The sequence below is a fragment of the Melanerpes formicivorus genome, unplaced genomic scaffold (genome assembly GCF_026170545.1).
Source record: "Melanerpes formicivorus ecotype bairdi unplaced genomic scaffold, bMelFor1.0.p_v2 SCAF_95, whole genome shotgun sequence".
Lineage (NCBI taxonomy): Eukaryota > Metazoa > Chordata > Aves > Piciformes > Picidae > Melanerpes > Melanerpes formicivorus.
Window position 1 is genome coordinate 1,521,521 of NW_027142447.1, and position 24,536 is coordinate 1,546,056.

General features: G+C 50.8%; 1 protein-coding gene across 3 annotated transcripts in view; it reads right to left on the reverse strand.

The window, feature by feature from the left end:
- Window positions 1-3,127: 3,127 nt before the first annotated feature.
- CFAP91 (cilia and flagella associated protein 91) overlaps window positions 3,128-24,536 on the reverse strand; it is a 49,677-nt gene continuing 28,268 nt past the window's right edge. For all 3 annotated transcript variants that reach the window (XM_068165943.1, XM_068165945.1, XM_068165944.1), the window contains 5 exons: window positions 18,261-18,482; window positions 14,219-14,367; window positions 10,862-10,953; window positions 5,201-5,520; window positions 3,128-4,898 (listed from right to left, as the gene is read on the reverse strand). In XM_068165943.1, coding sequence (XP_068022044.1) covers window positions 5,219-5,520; window positions 10,862-10,953; window positions 14,219-14,367; window positions 18,261-18,482 — 765 coding nt within the window. In that variant the 3' untranslated portion in view covers window positions 3,128-4,898; window positions 5,201-5,218. The remainder of the gene's footprint in view (window positions 4,899-5,200; window positions 5,521-10,861; window positions 10,954-14,218; window positions 14,368-18,260; window positions 18,483-24,536) is intronic.

Here is a 24,536-nt window from a genome sequence, read left to right on the forward strand (position 1 = left end):
CCCAAGCCCCCAGGGCCTGCCTGCTGCTTTGTCAGGCTCAGTTCAGCACTCACACAACTTGGAGATGTGGATAACCTTACAGGTGTGGTCCTCATGTACCAAAGGCTTTTAACAAGGTCCAGGTGCACTGATATTAACTTCATCTCCCAGTCCTGTCTCCCTGCTTCCACCAAGCCCTTGCTTGTGCAGTCTTTCCTGTGTTTGTCTGTCTGGTGCCTCAGAGTGTTGGCATCCAGCAGCCTCCTCACCTCACCCCAGTGTGCACTCCAGAGCTGGGCCTGAGCTTGGAAGAGGAGCTGCTATTTCCTATGTGTGTTCTCCATCCCTGAGACTGCTAAGAAATGACAGCCTCCCCAACAACACCCATGATCCTCAAAAGAAATGCCCTCAGCCAACCTGGGCTTTGCCAGGGATCACCATCCACCTCCTAAACATTCCTGCCTGGCAAAGGAGCCTATGGCAGGCACGAGTTCCAGAGGGGAGGAGGAGGAGAGACCTGCTCTTATCCTGTAGGAAACCTAGAACCATAGAACCATGTAAGTTGGAATAGCATAGAATAGGTTGGAAAAGACCTTGGAGATCATCGAGTCCAACCTATCAGCCAACACCATCTAATCAACTAAACCATGGCTCCAAGTGCCTCATCCAATCTCTCCTTAAACACCTCCAGTGATGGTGACTCCACCACCTCCCTGGGCAGCACATTCCAATGGCCAATCTCTCTCTCTGGGAAGAACTTCTTCCTAATATCCAGTCTAAACCTCCCCTGGCACAGCTTGAGACTGTGTCCTCTTGTTCTGGTGCTGGTTGCTAGAGAGAAGAGACCAACCCCCACCTAGCTACAACCTCCTTTCAGATAGTTGTGGACAGCAAGAAGGTCTCCCCTGAGCCTCCTCTTCTCCAGGCTAACAACCCCAGCTCCCTCAGCCTCTCCTCACAGGGCTGTGCTCCAAACCCCTCCCCAGCCTCATTGCCCTTCTCTGGACACATTCAAGAGTCTCAATGTCCTTCTTAAACTGAGGGGCCCAGAACTGGACACAGGACTCAAGGTGTGGCCTAACCAGTGCTGAGTACAGGGCACAATGACCTCCCTGCTCCTGCTGGCCACACTGTTCCTGATGCAATGTGATGGTCACAGTGCTTTTCAGGGAGGCAGGAGAGATGGGAGGGCCTTGGGGTTGTTGTGGGTTTGTGTTGACAAAAAGACAGAGTAAATGTGCAGTGGAAAAGGTGCTGGTGGCTTCCAACTGTCCTTACCAAAAGTCCTTTTTGCTGGTCTCAACAGTTATTAGGATAGGATTTCTTCCTTCCACACTGCAAGAGTCACAGAATCAATAAGGTTGGAAAAGACCTCAGAGATCATCAAGTCCAACCTGTCACCCAACACCTCATGACTACTAAACCATGGCACCAAGTGCCACATCCAATCCCCTCCTGAACACCTCCAGGGAGCTACACTGTGAGGAGGACATTGAGGTGCTGCAGTGCATCCGGAGAAGGGCAGTGACCCTGATGATGGGCCTGAGGAACAGGTCCTGTGAGGACCTACTGAGGGAAGTGGTTTTTTTAGTCTGGAGAAAAGGAGGCTGAGGGGAGACCTTCTTGCTTTCTACAACTGCCTGAAAGGAGCTTGGAGAGATGTGGGGGTTGGTCTCTTCTCCCTAGTAACAAGTGATGGAACAAAAGCAAATGGCTTCAACTTGTGCCAGGGGAGGCTTAGAGTGGATATCAGGAAGAAATTCTCTTCTGAACAAGAGTGGTCAGGGATTGGCATAGGTTGCCCAGGGAGGTGGTGGAGTCACCATCCCTGGAGGTGTGCAATAAACATCTAGACATGGCACTGGCTGGAACTGGCATAGACTGGCTGGAAAGCAGCCCTGAGGAGACAGACTTGGGGGTGCTGGTGGACAAAAAGCTCAACAGGAGCTCTCAGTGTGCACTTGCAGCCCAGAAAGCCAATCAGATCCTGGGCTGCATCAAGAGAAGTGTGGCCAGCAGGGCAAGGGAGGTGATTCTCCCCCTCTGCTCAGCTCTGCTGAGACCCCACCTGGAGTACTGCCTCCAGTTCTGGAGCCCCTCTTCCAAGAGGGATGTGGAGGTGCTGGAAGGTGTCCAGAGAAGGGCCACAAGGATGATCAGAGGGCTGGAGCACCTCTCCTATGAGGACAGACTGAAGGAGTTGGGGCTGTTCAGTCTGGAGAAGAGAAGGCTCTGAGGTGACCTCATTGTGGCCTTCCAGTATCTGAAGGGGGCTACAGGAAGGCTGGGGAGGGACTGCTCAGGATCTCAGGGAGTGATAGGACTAGGGGGAATGGAATGAAGCTGGAGGTGGGGAGATTGAGGCTGGAGGTGAGGAGGAAGTTCTTCCCCATGAGAGTGGTGAAGCCCTGGAATGGGTTGTCCAGGGAGGTGGTTGGGGCCCTGTCCCTGGAGGTGTTTAAGCCCAGGCTGGCTGAGGCTGTGGCCAGGCTGATCTAGTGTGGGGTGTCCCTGCCCATGGCAGGGGGGTTGGAACTAGATGATCCTTGTGGTCCCTTCCAACCCTGAATGATACTATGATACTCTGGGCCATGGGTTAGTGGGCTTGGTGGTGTTGGGTTGATGGCTGGACTGCACTTGATGATCTTCTCCAACCTTGATTCTGTGACTGTGCAGTGGCAGGGGAGACCTGCAGCCATTTGCATTCACTCATTTACTGCACAGACTGACTCTTTTTTCACCTTTCTCAGTGACCCCAGAGGCCCATGTGGTTCAGCTGGTGTTCAACACCTGCCAGGGTGGCACAGCCAGGTTCCCCCCCAGCTGGCAGCTGGTAGAAGACAAGAAGGAGAAGCAGAATGCCCCCAGTGCTTCCACTGCACTGAGGGAAGGACAGGGGGACGGGAAGAGTTTCCCCACGTCTCACTGCGTTGATGCAGCCCTGGTAGCATCTGCTGTGCTTTGTTTCCCCCCCCCTAAAGGCTGTTGTCTCCTGCTGGGAGAGGGAATGCCACATTCATGTGCTCTTGATTTATGATCCCAGTTCCCCCTCTCTGTGCTGCTTCTCAAAGCACACCCTGCAAGGCTCGAGGAACAGCCACGCACACGACGGCGGAAGGCAGTTTCTAGGCAATGGCATGTGGAGAAGATGGCTTTACCCTGACTGTGTCCCTTGACTCAGAACACAAGCCAAGGCATGTAGAGCTCAGCCTGTGCACAGCATCTGGAGTCCCCTGCCTCCTCCTTGTTGTGCCAGAGGACTGTATCCCTGCAGGAGAACAGAGATCTGCACCCGAAGTCCGTCTCCACACCTGCTGGAATGCTGCTTCTCTTTTTAACCCCCCCTCAAACTCTGCAGCCAGCCACATGGAGAGTGTTTATTTGACAGCCTGCCTCAGAAACACACCAAATGCCTCACTGGATTGGTCTTCCTGTTCCACTGATCTGCTGCATCAGGTTTTCCACATCTCTTATTACACTGGATCTTGTGATTCCTGTGAGCCCCCTTCCTTCCACCAGGCTAAATACATCCAAGGTGGCTTGAGGCACAGAGCTGATCCCTGCACAGCTTTCCTCCCACGCCCTGGTGAGTGCTCCTGGCTTTGTGTTCACCCCCTCCCCACTTACTGATGAGTTACCTATGCTGTGAGAACTCTCCCAGACCCCTGCTGGGATCATCCTCATGGAGTCCTAACCAAACCCTCACCCATCTCTGATTGCTGCCAGCTTTTGTGGTACAGAGGCTACCTGCTGGCCCTGATTCAGTGACCTGAAGGCCAGCAGTGGCTTCTTGATGCAGCTCTCAGATCCTTCTCTCCAGTTGTGACTGACAGCTCAATGCAGTACAAAGGCATTCAGATTTTTCACTCTCTTCTCCCTCCATGCTGCTCCCCCTCCTTCAACCCTATCCCAATTCACAAAACCTCAGTTTTTGCCCAGCTGCTGATTTTTGGTTTGGAGGAGCAGCAGCTCCGTGTTCAGGATTAGTTATCTGGACCATAGTGAGGCTTTACAGGCCCAGCAGGAAGACAGGGCTGTCAGCTCCCAGCTCCAGAGAAGCGAAGGAAGCACTCAGAGGTCAGCCCAGGGAGAGCCAGCACTGCTCTTTGTTGCCTAAGTTGTGGCCATCAGTGAGTAAGCATTTTGGGTGTGGCGGTGCCTGCTCCTCCAAACGCTGCTGTGTTTGATGCTGTCACAGTGTCAGTGCTCCTTTCAGATGCTAAAGCCACAGGCCTCAGGAATTTTGACAGGTGAGGGCTCTCAGAGAGCCGAGCAAGCCCCTGACAGCTCTCTGATCCGTCTTGCAGCCTGCTGATCGCCGACATCCTGAGCTGGAGCACCCTCGTGCTGGCAAAGCAGGCAAAGCCGGCGTCCCTCCTGTGTAGCCCTTTGGAGCTGGAAAGCCAGAGCAAGGAATGCTCTGCTAAGGAAAAGAAGATTCTTCCCAGAATTGCTCTCCCTCGGGGTGAAAAGAAGCAGCAAGAAGAGCTCAGCCCAAACAAGAACATTCCTGGCAAAGCTGTCAGCAGTGGCTCATGGGCTCCTCGCAGAAGCTACCTCTGCTTCTGCCACGTCATTCTGCTGTCACCTAGCCGCGGTTATTGGTGCCAGCCAGGCAGTGGAGCTGCTCTGCTGAGGTCAAGGGTGCCATTTCTCTATGCAGGGACTAATTGTGTGAAGAGATGATGGAAGATCTGACCATTTCCATTCCTCTGCAGTGCTTTATTGCTAGCAGTGCTAAGGCAGGAAGCTGCTCTGCTGTACTCCGCCGAGGAAACCAGAGGGACGTGCTTGGGGAAAGGCTCCGGCTGTGCTCTCCGCTCAAACTTCCCCACTGCTGGAATATGGGTTCCATTTAATGTCACTGATGCAAGGAAATACCATCAAAAGCCCAGGTACTGATCTTCCTTGGGCTGTGCCTGGAAAACAAACAAGGAATGCTGATGCTGCTTTCCCACTCGAGCGTCCCTTAATAATCAGAAGAGGAAAATAAGCTAATGAGGTGCACAACTAGGTGGGGAATGGGTGGAGGGTGCTGGACTGGGGCTGCCACACCAAAATGTGGCTCCAGGACAACATTGCTGGCAGGCAGCAGGAGGGGTAGCCCAAGGGAGAGGGAGTATTGCCCATTCTGGATGCACTGAAAAGGAGTCAAGGGAACGTGATTCCCTCTCCTTCGCCATGTGCCCAGCTCAAATGACAGAGAGCAAAGGAAACTCACCTGACTTTTCTTCCACCTCTAGGAGGCTGTGGGATCCTGGTCTGATCCATTGGAGGGGTTCACTGCTGTCTCTCCTGGCCTTCCTTCACAAAGAAGTTCAGCTGGTTCGTGTGCAAGTGGGGCAGAACAACTGCTGTCAGCTGCCCTTGGTTCAGCAGCTGTCCCGCTCAGAGCAGCACTAGCTGTCCCAGCAGGAGGCTCTCCCTTTATCTCGCTGTCAGATGGCTCCTGAGGTACTGCCAGATCAGCCAGTATCTTCTCTGTGCCCCTGTGGATGATCTGGTGAGCAGCATAGATGTGTTTTCTTTGGGACTGCCTCACTGTGCATAAGAAAGAGGCAAGGGTTATACTTGGAAACGTTCAGCAACGGGCTCCCTGCAGGGGAGAAGGGAGGGACAGCTTTTAGCCTCCCTGCAGCTGTGGGAAAGCCTGTCTCAGGGAGAAAAAATCCTGCCCTTCTAACTTTGGCTGGAAGTGTTCTACTGCCACCTAATAGCAGCAACCAACTTTGCATTTAGCTTTGAAGCTAACCCCCACAGTGGGAAGCGCTGGCAAAGTGTTTTGCTTTCCAGCTTAGGGCACAACCACCCAGGACATGTTATCAGGCATCTCAAATAACTTCTCCTTCAGTGTTTGGTAACTGCAGCATGCCTCCGGAAGCCTGGAGTTGAAAGCTGCCCTCTCCTATGTTGTGATTCTCCTGGAGGCACTGCTGGCTCAGAAGAATAGTGAAGAGGTGATTGGGAACAGCCAGCATGGCTTTGCCAAGGGCAAATCCTGCCTGACCAACCTGGTGGCCTTCAATGAGCAGGTGACAAAATGAATAGCTGAGGGGTGAGCAACTGATGTCGTTTACCTGGACCTGAGCAAAGCCTTCCACACTGTCCCGTACCACATCCTGGTCTCCAAACTGGTGACACATGGGTGTGATGGGTGACCACTAGATGGATACAGAACTGGCTTGATGGCTGCACCCAAAGAGTGGCTGTCAATGGCTCCATGTCCCAGTGGAGGCCAGGGACAAGCAGAGTCCCTCAGGGATCAGTCCTGGGACCAGGCTTGTTCAACATCTTTGTGGGTGCCATGGACAGTGGCATTGAGTGCACCCTCAGCAAGTTTGCTGATGACACCAAGCTGTGTGGTGCAGCAGACAGCTGGAGGGAAGGGAGGCCATCCAGAGGGACCTTGACAGGATGGAGAGGTGAGCACAAGCCAACCTCAGGAGCTTCAACAAGACCAAGTGCAGGGTCCTGCATCTGGGTGGAGGCAATCCCAGGCACAAATCCAGGCTGGGCAGTGACTGGCTGGAAAGCAGCCCTGAGGAGAGAGACTTGGGGGTGCTGGTGGACAAAAAGCTCAACAGGAGCTCTCAGTGTGCACTTGCAGCCCAGAAAGCCAATCAGATCCTGGGCTGCAGCAAGAGAAGTGTGGCCAGCAGGGCAAGGGAGGTGATTGTCCCATTCTGCTCAGCTCTGCTGAGACCCCCCCTGGAGTACTGCCTCCAGTTCTGGAGCCCCTATTCCAAGAGGGATGTGGAGATGCTGAAAGGTGTCCAGAGAAGGGCCAGGAGGAGGATCAGAGGGCTGGAGCACCTCTCCTGTGAGGACAGACTGAAGGAGTTGGGGCTGTTCAGTCTGCAGAAGAGAAGGCTCCAAGGTGACCTCATTGTGGCCTTCCAGTATCTGAAGGGGGCTACAAGAAGGCTGGGGAGGGACTGCTCAGGATCTCAGGTAGTGATAGGACTTGGGGGGAATGGAATGAAGCTGGAGGTGGGGAGATTCAGGCTGGATGTGAGGAGGAAGTTCTTCCCCATGAGAGTGGTGAAGCCCTGGAATGGGTTGCCCAGGGAGGTGGTTGAGACCCCATCCCTGGAGGTGTTTAAGCCCAGGCTGGCTGAGGCTGTGGCCAGGCTGATCTAGTGTGGGGTGTCCCTGCCCATGGCAGGGGGGTTGGAACTAGATGATCCTTGTGGTCCCTTCCAACCCTGACTGATACTATACTGTGATTCTGCCTGCACTTCAGAAACTCTTACTGAGTTCAGAGCAAGCCCTGGAGACAACACAGGCACATCAAGACATCTACCTTATTGCCTCCCTTTTGCTGCTGCTGCAAGATTGCTCTTCAGCTGTGCTCTACAGTTTTCATCCAGTCCCATCTGTATATACTTCCAGCCCACCTCTTGGGAAATAATTACTCAAGCCAAAGTATTCATCCTACCATTCTCTTCATTGCTCTTCACTATCCTTTGCTCCTTCTTTTCTCTCTCTAGACTGAAGATGCTGGCAAACAGTCCCTGGGGGTTGACATCCTGCCTTCTTGTAAGGAGGGCGTGTGGAATGTTGCAGGAATGAGCTCTGCTTGTCATTGTGTCACTTCCCTGCAGAAGCCCAAGACTTCCCTGCTGCTTTGGTCTGTTTTTGCTGTAAGGCTGAGCTGTACTTTAACTGAATCTGGACCTCTGGTGTCTTGCACACCGTCATACAGCTCTGCACACTGTCACTGACTCACTCACTCAGTGTTACTAACCCATCCTGTTTATGTTTATCCCTTTCTCAGGTCCATTTTGCCAACAGTGAATGCAACTGGATCTCACTTGCATTTGAAAAGCTGACCTTCACCAGCTGGCTCTCAATTCCCAGGAGAGCTTTGTCTACCCAAGGCATTTTGGCTTCAATCCTGTGGTGCATGAACTGCATCAACTCTACTGGGAATACTCTCCACGGGTATTGCTGCAGTCCCTTCCTCCATCCACAGTGGATTCCAGCTAAAAGAGAGCAGGCTCAGCTTGGTGAGTGGCTGTCCTTTTCAAAGCAAGTCTTTTAATAGCAGCACACTGACTTCTGCTCCCAGTAAGGTAGGGTTTAGAGCTGAGGTGCAGAAGGGTTTGGGGATGGCCAGTATTAGATAATCCCTTCTTGCATGCATAGAGCAGGAAAAAAGAAGAGAATTGAAATCTAGGTCATGGCAAAAGAAAGATGTTTAAAGGGGGAGCTAAAGTGTAGGCAAAGATTGAACTTGCAGGCTCTCAAATCTTTGTTCTACAGCTGGATTTGCTCCTCTGGCAGGCCAGACAGCTGTACCCTCAGACCACCTCCTGCCAGTGTGAAGGAAGGGGTATGTGCTCAAGCATGTGCCAGGGTGTAAACCCCCAGTTTCTTAATGAATAATCTAGCTCACTGAAGGGAAAGCTTTCAAAGCTGCCACAGAAGCACAATACACTGATGTGCTCACCAGAACTAATGCCATTCTCTGCTACTGTTTCCTTTGGGTTTGCATGGAACAGTTGCTGATCCTGCCACCCTGAATGTGTCACTGTGAAGGAGGTGTATGGTTTCATCAGAGCATACACTTGGTAGAATTCAGCTGTCTCTTAGGTGTATGGAGTCCCCTCCACCCCATGCAGCAATAGCAGAACAGAGTAAGAGCCAGGTCTTTTCCTGACTTTTGATGTCTTCTGCCACAAGAACACTGTGGCATATTTCACCTGCTCATGTTTGATGCTCCTGTACTTGTATCACCTATTGCTCTACTTCTATCAGCATCCATTTGAATTTTTGTCTGGGTCTAGCTCAGCTACAGAGGGTTTGCCTGGAAAGCAATCACCATCGCTGCAGGTGTTTACGAAGAGGACACAGTCTCAAGCTGTGCCAGGGGAGGTTTAGGCTGGATGTAAGGAAGAAGTTCTTCCCAGAAAGAGAGATTGGCCATTGGAATGTGCTGCCCAGGGAGGTGGTGGAGTCACCATCACTGGAGGTGTTGAAGAGGAGTCTGGATGAGGCACTTGGTGCCATGGTTTAGTTGATTAGATGGTGTTGGGTGATAGGTTGGACTTGATCTCAAAGGTCTCTTCCAACCTGGTTAATTCTATTCTATTCTATTCTATTCTATTCTATTCTATTCTATTCTATTCTATTCTATTCTATTCTATTCTATTCTATTCTATTCTATTCTATTCTATTCTATTCTGAAGATATAGTTTAGTTTAGGCTAGAGGTGAGGAGAAAGTTCTTCACAGAGAGAATTGGTAGCCATTAGAATGTGCTGCCCAGGGAGGTGGTGGAGTCACCATCCCTGGAGGTGTTCAAGAGGGGATTGGATGTGGCACTTGGTGCCATGGTTTAGTAGTCATGAGGTGCTGGGTGACAGGTTGGACTTGATGATCTTTAAGGTCACTTCCAACCTTATTGATTCCATGATCCTATGACTCTATGATATTTTCCCTTCTGTTACTTGGGAGAGCCTCTGAGGTGCTTTGCTCATTAGCTGCTGCCCAGTACTCATATTCTTCCTTGGTGGTATCTCTGTACATCCAGAATCTTTGGCCATCCCCAGGTCTTCTCTTCCTGTTCCCCTTTCTGAGACAGGCTAAGCTGCATTAGTGCCTGAGCTCCAGGCTTCATTGACTAAAATTGCATCACCTGCTCTGGCAGGCTGGCAGAAGAAGGTCTAAGGAGAAAGCAGCTGATCTAAGCTCATGCAGAATTGCCAGCTGCTGAATTGTGCCAAGTATACAAGCTAGGAAGCAAAAAGTTTGCACAATTCAGAGATGACAAAATGCATTTGCAGGGTTTGTGTTTTCATTCACAAAGCAGCAAAATGCCTTTGTTCTCAAGTCAGAGAAACACACTGCAGCAAGGACCACTTCAGGCTCTGTTGTGGTACAATTGCTTTTCTTAGGTCACATCATACTCCCTAGGGGTGACTGGTTTAGCCACAGGCTCCTGAGCATGCTGGTCAGTGCAAACACCCCAGTTAAGAGTCATAGAGTCATAGAATTGACTAGGTTGGAAAAGACCTCAAAGATCATCAAGTCCAACCTGTCACCCAACACCTCATGCCTACTAGACCATGGCACCAAGTGCCACATCCAATCCCTTCTTGAACACCTCCAGGGAGCTACACTGTGAGGAGGACATAAGTATCATAGAATCAGTAAAGTTGGAAAAGACCTCAGAGATCATCAAGTCCAACCTGTCACCCAACACCTCATGACTAACTAAAACATAGCTTCAAGTGCCACATCCAATCCCCTCTTCAACACTTCCAGGGATGGTGACTCCACCACCTCCCTGGGCAGCACATTCCATTTATTCATGGTACTCAGTGTGACTCACAGCCTTTCAGGGCCTTCCCCTCTGTATTTGGACAGCTGTGATGCCAGTTTGGCTGAACAGAAGCACTTCTTACAGCTGCAAGACTACCTGTTTAAAACATGATGCCACTACAGCCAACCTTATCTTTGCTTACCCAGTTTAGGAGGGGGGAGGTAAGCATAGAAAAGCATATAATCTTCCTTCCACATACAGCACATATTTAAGTCTGCCTGTTAAAAGAGTTCTGTAGCTTTAAGAAGGTGTCATATAATGGACAATTGGCAGCCATGCTGCAGAAAGACTTTTCCCAGTTCCTTTTTTTGGGCAGCTTCTTTTCAGGTAGTTTTATTGTTGCAGATAACAGCAAATTTCTAGCAGGTCTGAATTCAGGCCACCATCTGAAAGACTAAAGCCTATGAGAAATTGGTGAAAAGGGGTCAGAGGGCTTAACTTGCAGAAGTGTAATCTCAGAGCTGAGACAACTCTTGGCACTGCATCTCTCGTTTCAGCGAGATAGAGTGAGGAGGGTGAAGCAGTCCACAAAGAATGAAGCTATTGGACTCCTTACCTTTCTCTCTCATAGACATTTTCTCAGCTTCTGGGATCAGGAAATCATAAACCAGCTCTGCTACAATCTCTTCTGACTGCAGGTGAGTTTGACTGCAGAACAGTTGCAGAATGGTGTTAGTGGTTTTGCTCTAGATCACCTTTGCAAACACAAGACACCCCTGGTAAATACTCCCTGTTTTCAAGGGAGTGTATTCTCACAGCAGTCATTGTAAGCTCTGCCTCCCTTTATCCTGAGAGAAGTGACAATGTCACTATTTCATAGCATCATAGTAGCAGTCAGGGTGGGAAGGGAGCACAAGGATCATCTAGTTCCAACCCCCCTGCCATGGGCAGGGACACCCCACACTAGATCAGCCTGGCCACAGCCTCAGCCAGCCTGCTCTTAAACACCTCCAGGGATGGGGCCTCAACCACCTCCCTGGACAACCCATTCCAGGGCTTCACCACTCTCATGGGGAAGAACTTCCTCCTCACCTCCAGCCTCAATCTCCCCACCTCCAGCTTCATTCCATTCCCCCTAGTCCTAGCACTACCTGAGATCCTGAGCAGTCCCTCCCCAGCCTTCCTGTAGGCCCCCCTCAGATACTGGAAGGCCACAATGAGGTCACCTGGGAGCCTTCTCTTCTCCAGACTGAACAGCCCCAACTCCTTCAGTCTGTCCTCACAGGAGAGGTGCTCCAGCCCTCTGCTCATCCTCCTGGCCCTTCTCTGGACACCTTCCAGCACCTCCGCATCCCTCTTGGAATAGGGGCTCCAGAACTGGAGGCAGTACTCCAGGTGGGGTCTCAGCAGAGCTGAGTAGAGGGGGAGAATCACCTCCCTTGACCTGCTGGCCACACTTCTCCTGATGCAGCCCAGCATCTGATTGGCTTTGCAGGCTGCAAGTGCACACTGAGAGCTCCTGTTGAGCTTCTTGTCCACCAGCACCTCCAAGTCTGTCTCCTCAGGGCTGCTTTCCAGCCAGTCACTGCCCAGCCTGGATTTGTGCCTGGGATTGCCTTGACCCAGATGCAGGACCCTGCACTTGCTCTTGTTGAAGCTCATGAGGTTGGCTTGTGCCCACCTCTCCAGCCTGTCCAGGTCCCTCTGGATGGCCTCCCTTCCCTCCAGCTGTCTGCTGCACCACACAGCTTGGTGTCACCAGCAAACTTGCTGAGGGTGCACTCAATGCCACTGTCCATGGCAGACACAAAGATGCTGAACAAGACAGGTCCCAGGACTTATCCCTGAGGGACTCTGCTTGTCCCTGGCCTCCACTGGGACATTTCCCCTGTGCACTATGCTGCCAGAGCAGTTGGCACACAGCAGTTGCAGGGAGAAGATCACCTTAGGCTCCTTTTCCTCGAAGGTTATTTAAGAGCCCAGTCCTCAGCAGTGACAAACTGAGTTAGACATGCAGCCACCTCTGAGGATTTGTGCTCTTTTGTCAATTTAGTCTTTGGCCCATTGCTGAGTTTGCTAAATTCTCCTCTTTTGTGTCTCTGGTTTTGGCTGCTCCCCATGCTCTTTTCCATGGCAGTGTTTGGTGGGATTCCCAGTTGGCCCAGGGGCTGCATGCATTATCCACGCTTTATTCTCCCCAAGAATCTCAACATTCTGGTTGCATTCAGCCAGCTACAAAATACACAGCTGCTGTACCATAGGAGAGTCACTGTGTCATTGGGATTTTTATGGCTCAATTCCAGAGGGGGGGTGTGTGTGGAAAAAAAGAGCATAGAAAACTGCACTGGAGGTTTGGCAGGTCCTAAAAAGTATTCACTGCTGACATCCCAGCCAAACACAGGACTCTGGTGTTCTCAAAAACTCACTCTGCTCAAAGTGCCTTGTCAGGCAGCCATCAGCATGACTGACCCCCATGGAAACTGGCAGTTTCTTAAGGAACAGCCACCCCAGAAGCCAAGGCTGCTGTATAGCTGCAGCTTTAGGCATCTCTTTCCAATGGATTTTCTGTACCAGTGTAAATGAATGAATGGGTATGGCTTTAGGCAGCTCCCAGATTCACTTAAAGCTCAGGCACAGCATCACACTGGCATGGAGAAGTCTAACAAGAGTGATTCACAGATCCCACAAGTGACTTGCAAAGGGAATCTGGCACATGCTGTATAGAAATAAAGCTCTGAGGGATTGTTGGGTGGGCACCAGGTAGTAAGCATGGGTTCCCATGCACCAGGATACAGAACTGGCTTGATGGCTGCACCCAAAGAGTGGTTGTCCATGGGTCCATGTCCCAGTGGAGGCCAGGGACAAGCAGAGTCCCTCAGGGATCAGCCCTGGGACCTGTCTTGTTCAACATCTTTGTGGATGCCATGGACAGTGGCACTGAGTGCACCCTCAGCAGGTTTCATGATGACACCAAGCTGTGTGGTGCAGCAGACAGCTGGAGGGAAAGGAGGCCATCCAGAGGGACCTGGACAAGCTGGAGAGGTGGGCACAAGTCAACTTCAGGAGCTTCAACAAGAGCAAGTGCAGGGTCCTGCAGCTGGGTCGAGGCAACCCCAGGCACAAATCCAGGTTGGGCAGGGACTGGCTGGAAAGCAGCCCTGAGGAGAGAGAGTTGGGGGTGCTGGTGGACAAAAAGCTCAACAGGAGCTCTCAGTGTGCACTTGCAGCCCAGAAAGCCAATCAGATCCTGGGCTGCATCAGGAGAAGTGTGGCCAGCAGGGCAAGGGAGGTGATTCTCCCCCTCTGCTCAGCTCTGCTGAGACCCCACCTGGAGTACTGCCTCCAGTTCTGGAGCCCCTATTCCAAGAGGGATCTGGAGGTGCTGGAAGGTGTCCAGCGAAGGGCCAGGAGGATGATCAGAGGGCTGGAGCACCTCTCCTGTGAGGACAGACTGAAGGAGTTGGGGCTGTTCAGTCTGGAGAAGAGAAGGCTCCGAGGTGACCTAATTGTGGCCTTCCAGTATCTGAAGGGGGCTACAGGAAGGCTGGGGAGGGACTGCTCAGGATCTCAGGTAGTGATAGGACTAGGGGGAATGGAATGAAGCTGGAGGTGGGGAGATTGAGGCTGGAGGTGAGGAGGAAGTTCTTCCCCATGAGAATGGTGAAGCCCTGGAATAGGTTGTCCAGGGAGGTGGTTGAGGCCCTGTCCCTGGAGGTGTTTAAGCCCAGGCTGGATGAGGCTGTGGCCAGGCTGATGTAGTGTGGGGTGTCCCTGCCCATGGCAGGGAGGTTGGAACTAGATGATCCTTGTGGTCCCTTCCAACCCTGACCGATACTATAATAACAAAGTGATCCCGAACAGCACTGCTCTGCCCCTTTCCCTTCTCTTAGGCTCTACACATAACCAGAGGTGCAGATGTCCATGCAGGCTGCAAGTGCTGCAGGCAGCCCCTGAGGTGCCTCTCTCAACGCACCGGCGCTGCATTTCGTAGGCGATGTCGTTGATCTCCGCAGCCCTTCTCCGAACCTCCTCCCGCGCTCGCTCCTCAGCAGCCCGCTCTATGCCGCTCAGGATGATATCTTCCAGGTAGGAGTCAATGGTGCGCTGGTGCACTTCCACCACCTGCAACAGAACACACAGCAGTAGTACCTCTGACTGTGCCAGGAGCACACAGGAAGCAGCCTTCCAAAGAAGCAGCAACAACAGGTGTTGACCAGACTCCTGAGCTCACAGAATGTTAGGGGTTGGAAGGGACCTCCAAAGCTCATCCAGTCCAACCCCCCTGCCAGAGCAGGAGCACCTAGAGCAGATCACACAGGAACACATCCAGGCAGGGCTTGAGTAGCTCCAGAAAGGGAGACTCCACACCCACCCTGGGCAGCCTGTTCCAGTCTTCTGTCAGCCTCACAGAGAAAAAAGTTTTCCTCATGTTTCCATGGAACTTCCTATGCCTCAACTTCCACCCATGGCTCCTTGTCCTGTCACTGGGCATCACTGAGAAGAGCCTGGCTCCATCTTCTTGGCAATCACCCTTCACATATTTATAACCATTATTGAGGTCACTCCTCAGTCTCCTCCAAGCTAAGAGCCCCAGCTGCCTCAGTCTGTGTCATAAGAAAGGTGTTCCACTCCCTTAACCATTTTTGTGGCTCTGTGCTGGACTCTTTCAAGCAGTTCCTTGAAGTCCTTCTTGAACTGAGGGGCCCAGAACTGGACACAATATCCAGATGTGGCCTCACCAGGGCAGAGTAGAGGGGGAGGAGAACCTCTCTCGCCCTACTGACCACACCCCTTCTAATACACCCAAGGATGCCATTTGCCTTCTTGGCCACCAGAGCACATTGTTGGCTCATGGTCAACCTTCCATCCACTAGGACCCCCAGCACCTTTTCCTCTTCACTGCTCTCCAGCTGGTCAGTCCCCAACCTATACTGGTACATGGGGTTGTTCTTCCCCAGGTGCAAGACTCCACACTTGCCCTTGTTGTATTTCATTAAAATCTTCCCTGCCCAACACTCCATCCTCTCTAGGTCTCTCTGAGTGGCAGCACAACCCTCTGGTGTGTCAGCCACTCCACCCGGTTTTGTGTCATCAGTGCTCTCTGTTTCCCTCATCCAGGTTTGTTGGCAGACCAGCTGAGATTTGCTTTCAGAGGTGCTTTCTGGGCAGAACAACTTGTCTGATCACTTATTTTCCAATAGTTCTCTCTGAGAACCAACTGAACAGAAACAAGTGCAGGGCAAACAGGACCCACCCAACCAATAAAACCCCCAGCAAACAGTGGTGGAGGAAAAACTTGTTCATGGATCCAATTCTGCTGCTGCAGGTTAGTTCTGTGAATGCAATGGCAGCTGCTTCCTCAGTCCTCATGGCTCCCAGAGGAGTAACTGCCAAACAATGATCATCAGTATTGACTTTAGTAAAGGAATAGAATAGAATAGAATAGAATAGAATAGAATAGAATAGAATAGAATAGAATAGAATAGAATAGAATAGACCAGACCAGGTTGGAAGAGACCTTCAAGATCATCAAGTCCAACCTATCATCCAACACCACCTAATCAACTAACCCATGGCACCAAGCACCACATCAAGTCTCCTCCTGAACACCTCCAGCGATGGTGACTCCACCACCTCCCTGGGCAGCCCATTCCAATGGGCAATCACTCTCTCTGTGCAAAACTTCCTCCTGATCTCCAGCCTGAACCTCCCCTGGTGCAGCCTGAGACTGTGTCCTCTTGTTCTGGTGCTGGTTGCCTGGGAGAAGAGACCAACCCCCACCTGGCTACAACCTCCCTTCAGGTAATTGCAGAGAGTGATAAGGTCACTCCTGAGTCTCCTCTTCTCCAGGCTAAGCAACCCCAGCTCCCTCAGCCTCTCCTCACAGGGCTGTGTTCCAAACCCCTCATCAACTTTGTTGCCCTTCTCTGGACACCTTCCAGCAAGTCAACCTCCTTCCTAAACTGAGGGGCCCAGAACTGGACACAGGACTCAAGGTGTGGCCTAACCAGTGCTGAGTACAGGGGCAGAATGACCTCCCTGCTCCTGCTGGCCACACTGTTCTTGATGCAGGCCAGGATGCCATTGGCCCTCTTGGCTGCCTGGGCACACTGCAGGCTCCTGTTCAGCCTACTAGCAACCACTACCCCCAGGTCCCTCTCTGCCTGGCTGCTCTCCAGCCACTCTGACCCCAGCCTGTAGCACTGCCTGGGGTTGCTGTGGCCAATGTGCAGAACCTGGCACTTGGATGTGTTCCATCTCATGCCCTTGGACTCTGCCCATCTCTCCAGCCTGTCAAGGTCCCTCTGCAGAGCCTCTCTACCCTCCAGCAGATCAACTCCTGCCCCCAGCTTGGTGTCATCTGCAAATTTACTGCTGATGGACTCAATGCCCTCATCCAGATCATCAATAAAGATGTTAAAGAGGATGGGGCCCAGCACTGATCCCTGCGGGACTGCACTACTCACTGGCCACCAGCTGGATGTGGCACCATTCACCACCACTCTCTGGGCTCAATCAGCATTCATTCAGCCAAATCCTGATGGGAAAAGCTCCATCAAGCCAGTCAAAGTAACACAAATACAACCAAGGTAAGATGATTGGATTCCTTATAATGGTTGTAGAGTGGAGACTCTAGGAATGGGTGTTTTCCTAATGCTAGTTTCAAGGGCATAAGCTTATGGTGCTTTGACCCTCCTTGCTTCCCACTCAGTGATGCAGAAAAGAGGAGAAGCTAAAATTAAAAGAGAAATAAACATAATACCAGACTCTCTTGGTATTAACCTCCTCCCACAAAGGTTGGAAATTATTGGGTTAGTCAATTAGGCTCCCACTCACTCCTTTGAACTGGGAGAAATATGCTTCATGCAGTCAGGAGCTAGGGAACAGGAACAGGACCATAGAAGAGTTGTAGAATATGGTAACTCAGGAATTCTGTTTCTGGATTTCAAGGGTATGTGATCCATTATCAAAATAATTGTATTGCTTCTTGTTATCTGCAGTCCATTTGGGGGGGGAAAGCCCTGCTTAAAGGCCTCCCTCCTAGGAAAGCAGCTAATAGTTGTGCTGGACAGACCAAGTGCTAAGAAAACATTATTCCTAATGATGAGCTAGGTACACCTGTCCTCCAAAGGGGGTTGTGGGGGAAATTTAGAAACCTACATCCATTCATAATACAGGGCTGTTTGTAGGGGTGTTTGACCAGGAGCCAGCAGTGTGCTCTGGTGGCCAAGAAGGCTGATGCCACTCTGGGGTGTATTAGAAAGGGTATGGTTAGTAGGTCGAGAGAGGTTCTCCTCCCCCTCTACTCTGCCCTGGTGGGGCTGCATCTGGATATTGTGTCCAGTTCTGGGCCTCTCAGTTCAAGGAGGAACTCAAGGAACTGCCTGAAAGAGTCCAGTGCAGAGCCACAAAAATTATTAAGGGAATGGAACATCTTCCTTATGAGGAGAGACTGAAGCAGCTGGGGCTCTTTAGCTTGGAGGAGACGAGACTGAGGAGTGGCCTCATTAATGTTTATTAGTATGTGAAGGGTGATTGCCAAGAGGATGGAGCAATGCCCAATGACAGGACAAGGAGCCATGGGTGGAAGTTGAGGCATAGGAAGTTCCATGGAAACATGAGGGAACCTTTCTTCCCTGTGAGGCAGATAGAAGACTGGAACAGGCTGCCCAGGGGGGCTGTGGAGTCTCCCTCTGTGGAGATATTCAAGCCCTGCCTGGATGTGTTCCCGTGTGATCTGCTCTAGGTGCTCCTGCTCCGGCAGGGGGGTTGGACTGGATGATCTTTCAGGCTCTCTTCCAGCCCTAACATTCTGTGATCCTGTGTTCAGGTAATCCTTAATGTAACGGGCATGATTCTTTCAGGAGGGAACGACCCTTCCTTCGCTAAGCTTTTCCATTCAATTTTAACACTGTCACCAGCTGGATGTGAAGCACCTCCCTTCCATCTGGACCTTCCCACAAGGAGGCAGTTCCTCCAGACCGCCCACAGTGCCACCAGTCTCCCTCTCTTGCCTGTCTGAAAATCTCATCCTCTTCCTGTCGCCGCCTCTCCTCCACCTGACGCCGTCCGCTCTCCTCCGCCTCCCGCATCCGCCTCTCCCTCTCGGCCAGCATGACAAAAGCGTGGATCTTCCGTTCCTCCTGCAGCCTCACCAGCTCTTTGGACAGAAAATCAAACATGCTGGCCAGTGCCCTTCCTTCTTCCCCAGCCAAGCGGTTTTCTATGGATGACAGCTTTGGAAAAAAGCAAACCAACAAAGAATAGTGTTACAAACCCCAGGAATGTTGCTCAGAGTCCCAGAACTACCACAGGCATGTGAAACAGCTCTGCAACACCCACTCAGAGTTGCCATGAGACAACCCTAGGAGTTTTGCATTCTTGCTTTACATGTGCTGGCCTGGATTCTGCATCATGTAGTGGGCCTGGGTGCAGGCTTTGATGATGTAAAGACAGTGAGAGATGGCAAAACGAGGCAGGGCAGCAATGGTCCCCACACTGTCGCGCTAGGACAAGCAGCCCCTATGGTTGGGTGTGTGGAAGGAGATGAAGCACAAGATGTGCTGTATGCCAGGTATTACAGACTGGTTTTCTGGCTCAGAGTACAGTAGAGTAGAGTAGAGTAGAGTAGAGTAGAATAGAATAGAATAGAATAGAATAGAATAGAATAGAATAGAATAGAATAGAATAGAATAGAATAGAATAGAATAGAATAGAATAGAATAAATAGAATAGAATAGAATAGGTTGGAAGAGACCTTCAAGATCATCAAGTCCAACCTATCATCCAACACCATCTAATCAACTAAACCACGGCACCAAGCAACCTATCAAGTCTCCTCCTGAACACCTCCAATGATGGTGACTCCACCACCTCCCTGGGCAGCACATTCCAATGGGCAATCACTCTCTCTGTGTAGAATTTCTTCCTAACCTCCAGCCTAAGCATCCCCTGGTGCAGCCTGAGACTGTGTCCTCTTGTTCTGGTGCTGGTTGCCTGGGAGAAGAGACCAACCTCTGCCTGTCTACAACCTCCCTTCAGGTAGTTGTAGAGAGCAATAAGGTCTCCCCCTGAGTCTCCTCTTCTCCAGGCTAAGCAACCCCAGCTCCCTCAGTCTCTCCTCATAGGGCTTGTGTTCCAGACCCCTCCCCAGCTTTGTTGCCCTTCTCTGGACACCTTCCAGCAACTCAACATCTTTCCTAAACTGAGGGGCCCAGAACAGGACACAGGACTCAAGGTGTGGCCTAACCAGTGCTAAGCACAGGGCACAATGACTTCCCTGCTCCTGCTGGCCACACTGTTCCTGATGCAGGCCAGGATGCCATTTTCCTTCTTGGCCACCTTGGCACACTGCAGGCTCCTGTTCAGCCTACCATCAACCAGTACCCCCAGGTCCCTCTCTACCTGGCCGCTCTCCAGCCACTCTGACCCCAGCCTGTAGCACTGCATGGGTTTGCTGTGGCCAATGTGCAGAACCTGGCACTTGGATGTGTTCAATCTCATGCCCTTGGACTCTGCCCATCTGTCCAGCCTGTCGAGGTCCCTCTGCAGAGCCTCTCTACCCTCCAGCAGATCAACTCCTGCCCCCAGCTTGGTGTCATCTGCAATTTTACTGCTGATGGACTCAATGCCCTCATCCAGATCTTCAATGAAGATGTTAAAGAGCATGGGGCCCAGCACTGATCCTTGGGGCACAGCACTAGTGCCTGGCTGCCAGCTGGGTGTGGCACCATGCACCACCACTCTCTGGAGCAGTTGCTTAGGCCATCTGCTTGTTACCAAGGAATGCCCCACTGCCCAGACCAAGAAAGGAGAGGTGTAAGAGTGACAATTAAATTACTTCAGCTGCATACCCTCCATCATTCTGTGATAAGCTGAACCAGACCAGAACAGAGAAACAGGATCAAAAGTTGCAAATGAAGCTTCCTTCTAGCATATGGAATGGAAACCCTCAATCTTTACCAGTAGGAAGCTTGAGAAGAGATTGAGGAAACTGCAACTGTGAGTACAGCCACATTCCTGTCCTCTCCTGAGGATACAAAATGTTTGTTGCAGATGAAAGCCACCTCAGTGACAGGATTTGTCTTTGGTTGGATATTCATGATGTGACCAAAGTTACTCAGCAACCATCAGTCCCTACAGTTTAGGGACTCAGCTGTCACCCAACATTGTGCAAGTTACTGACTGCTAACAGATTCAAATCAGCAGCCATTACACTGAGTTTGCAGACCTACAAGCAGGAACTCAAAGTTCCAGGTAATGGAACATCATGGTAATGGAACATAATGGAGGGTAGAGAGGCTCTGCAGAGGGACCTCGACAGGCTGGACAGATGGGCAGAGTCCAAGGGCATGAGATTGAACACATCCAAGTGCCAGGTTCTGCACATTGGCCACAGCAACCCCATGCAGTGCTACAGGCTGGGGTCAGAGTGGCTGGAGAGCAGCCAGGCAGAGAGGGACCTGGGGGTGCTGGTCGATGGTAGGCTGAACATGAGACTGCAGTGTGCCCAGGCAGCCAAGAAGGCCAATGGCATCCTGGCCTGCATCAGGAACAGTGTGGCCAGCAGGAGCAGGGAGCTCATTCTGCCCCTGTACACTGCACTGGTTAGGCCACACCTCGAGTACTGTGTCCAGTTCTGGGCCCCTCAGTTTAGGAAGGAGGTTGACTTGCTGGAACAAGGCCAGAGAAGAGCAACAAAGCTGGGGAGGGGTTTGGAGCACAGCCCTGTGAGGAGAGGCTGAGGGAGCTGGGGTTGCTCAGCCTGGAGAAGAGGAGACTCAGTGGTGACCTTATCACTCTCTACAACTACCTGAAGGGAGGTTGTAGACAGGTGGATGTTGGTCTCTTCTCCCAGGCAGCCAGTACCAGAACAAGAGGACACAGTCTCAGGCTGCGCCAGGGGAGGTTCAGGTTAGATGTTAGGAAGAAGTTCTATACAGAGAGAGTGATTGCCCATTGGAATGGGCTGCCCAGGGAGGTGGTGGAGTCGCTGTCATTGCAGGTGTTCAGAAGGAGACTTGCTGGGGTGCTTGGTGCCATGGGTTAGCTGTTTGGGTGGGTTGGATTGGTTGATGGGTTGGACATGGTGATCTTGAAGGTCTCTTCCAACCTGGTTTGGTTTATTCTAATAAAGGTTTATTTTTTATTTTATCAGAAAGACTGTGAGAGCTGAGACTTAATTCCAGGTGTTCAGCATGACTGTGGCATTCACTCCTTGTTCCAAGCATATCCTGTTTTATGGCTTGGGTATGTGTGATTGCACTATTGGAAAGGGACATGATCTATGGTAAGTTCATTATCTCCAGGAGGGAATGGCTGGAACTGGCTGGGATGCTGTGTTTCTGTTGGAATAAACAGGCAACAGCGGAGTAAACTTGACCATGAAACCCAAAATGGAGCTGAATTATCCCTGGCAAGTAGTAATAAAGCAGCTTTCTTATACTGCTGTGACATTTGTTCATGCAGTGTTTCAAAGAAAATGGGATTCTAAGTGTTGCACACACCTAGGAGTGACAGTGCACAGCCTGTGGGTGTTTAAGATGGAGGACAGCAATGCATTAACTGCAGCAGCCCACAGGGAAGGATAATGTGGAATTAAAGTACTGCTTCCTCTTTATTGCTCCAGGTGCTGTATCTAAAACTGGTGTGAAATGGAGGGAAACAACCCAGGAACACTCTTGGTTTAGGCTTTTGTTACATTCAGGGCTGGAAAATTTTAGTCTCTCATCTTTGATGGTTTTATCTGGAGGTTTTGCCCTCTTTCTGCAGGAAGCATTTATTGGAAAAAGCCTGTTTTTATACTGGAAAGGGTGAAAACCAAAAAGTGACCCCCAAAAGCCACAGAACTGAGAGTCATCAGTGACTTTCTAAACAGCCACACAAAGAAAACACCTGCACAGGTGTTCCAGAGGGTTTAAAAGTTCAACATGTTTGAAGACCTAAGCCTTGGACTGTGTGCCCCAAGACACAGTGAAAAAGAAATGCAAGAGCAGAGCCTTGGACTGTGTGCCCCAAGACACAGTGAAAAAGAAATGCAAGGGCAGAGCCTTGGACTGTGTGCCCCAAGACACAGTGAAAAAGAAATGCAAGAGCAGAGCCTTGGACTGTGTGCCCTAAGAGACAGTGAAAAAGAAATGCAAGAGCAGAGCCTTGGACTGTGTGCCCCAAGAGACAGTGAAAAAAAGAAATGCAAGAGCAGAGCCTTAGACTGTTTGCCCCAAGACACAGTGAAAAAGAAATGCAAGAGGAGAGCCTTGGACTGTGTGCCCTAAGAGACAGTGAAAAAGAAATGCAAGAGCAGAGCCTTGGACTGTGTGCCCCAAGACACAGTGAAAAAGAAATGCAAGAGCAGAGCTTTGGACTGTGTGCCCCAAGACATAGTGATAAAAGAAATGCAAGAGCAGAGCCTTGGACTGTGTGCCCTAAGAGACAGTGAAAAAGAAGTGCAAGAGGAGAAGAGGTAGATACCAGCAGAGGGGGATAGTAGCTCTCCCAAAAGGCAATTCCGAGATCAGAGGTCAGCACCTCTACCATTTGCTTCCTCTCCTCTATGAATGTCATTATGGTGTCTGAACTGCTCTCTCCTCCACCCTTACTTGGGCTTCCAGAACAGAAGGAGCATTTCAAGTTCCTAACACCTAAGCCTTTTATTTTCCTCCTTATTTCTTAGTAGAAAATGTCTGCTTTCCACACCTGGGCTCCCTGTGTGTGGAGGAGCATCTGGAAACAATAAACAGTGAAACATAGTCACCTAGCTCAATTGTTCCTGAGATCTGAGGGGAAATTTTGTGGCTGCCCACCCAGCAGGAAGCAGTGGTCTCCACCAGGCCAGCTGGCCAGTGGATGTTATTATCATAGCCTGGAAGCTGCAGAATTGCCTCACAGCTGATCACTAAAAAAATAGGAGAGTAGGAAACCCTACAGGAAAGCCTGCAGGAATGTGGAATTACTGCACATCTGAGATGCAGTGAAGGCTGGACAAAATAAAGATAAAGATATGATCCATTTCAGACCAGCATCTGCCATTTGACTCACTTGGGAAGGCTGTGACCCTGCAAGGAAGAAGGATGAAAATTTGCACCCCTAGCTCTTGCTAGATCCTTGGCAGAGGATGGAGCCCAAAATTTCTCTGCTCTTCTCAACAGCGGTAAGTACAACAAGGTGATACCATTGCTGTAGTCCTAGAAGTTTCAATCCCAAGAGTAAGCCCACTTTGGCTTCTTTTGTGATGTTTACTGCTTGAGAGGGTACCAAGCTAGAAAAGGGACAGGGAAATGACAGAGCAGGAACACCCATTCAGTAAAACATCTGTGAGTGGTAAGCACATATTGTGGTGCCAGGTCACAGCATCAGGCAAACAGACTGAAAGGTGGGGAAAGTGAGGTTGGTCTGACTGCAGTTTGTTCAGAGCTCTGTAAATATAAATAAGTGCTCTGTCTGCAAACAAGGCAAGTACAGCCAGGGTAGCAGCTGTGGTCACAGCACCCCAGTCTGCTTCTGAGATTCCCCCAATTCCCCACCATCAGTGAGGGAGCAATTCTAGCCCCTCAGGCACTCAGCGCTTGACTTGCGCTAGGAGAGGCTTTTCGTTACTTGGGTGCTTTCTGTGCTGCAGAGAACAGAAAACATAAAGACATCAAATGTAGTGGTGCTGCAAGCACAGGTCAGGACAGTGTTGTGCATCAGGAATGGAATGGAATGGAATGGAATGGAATGGAATGGAATGGAATGGAATGGAATGGAATAGGAGAGGGAGAGGAGAGGGAGAGGGGAAGAGGAGGGGAGGGGAGGGGAGGGGAGAGGAGAGGTTCGGAGAGGAGAGGAGAGGAGAGGAGAGGTTCGGAGAGGTTCAGTTCGGAGAGGTTCGGAGAGGAGAGGTTCGGAGAGGAGAGGTTCGGAGAGGAGAGGAGAGGTTCGGTTCGGAGAGGAGAGGTTCGGAGAGGAGAGGTTCGGAGAAGAGAAAAGAGAATCCAGGTTGGAAAAGACCTTTGAGATCTCTAACAACTCTCTCTGTGAAGAACTTTCTCCTCACCTCCAGCCTAAACTAAACTATATCTTCAGTATCTGATATAGAATAGAATAGAATAGAATAGAATAGAATAGAATAGAATAGAATAGAAACAGAGTAGGAATGGAATGGAATGGAATGGAATGGAATGGAATGGAATGGAATGGAATGGAATGGAATGGAATGGAATGGAATGGAATGGAATGGAATGGAATTAACCAGGTTGGAAAAGACCTTAAGAGATCATCGAGTCCAACCTATCACCCAGCACCATCTAATC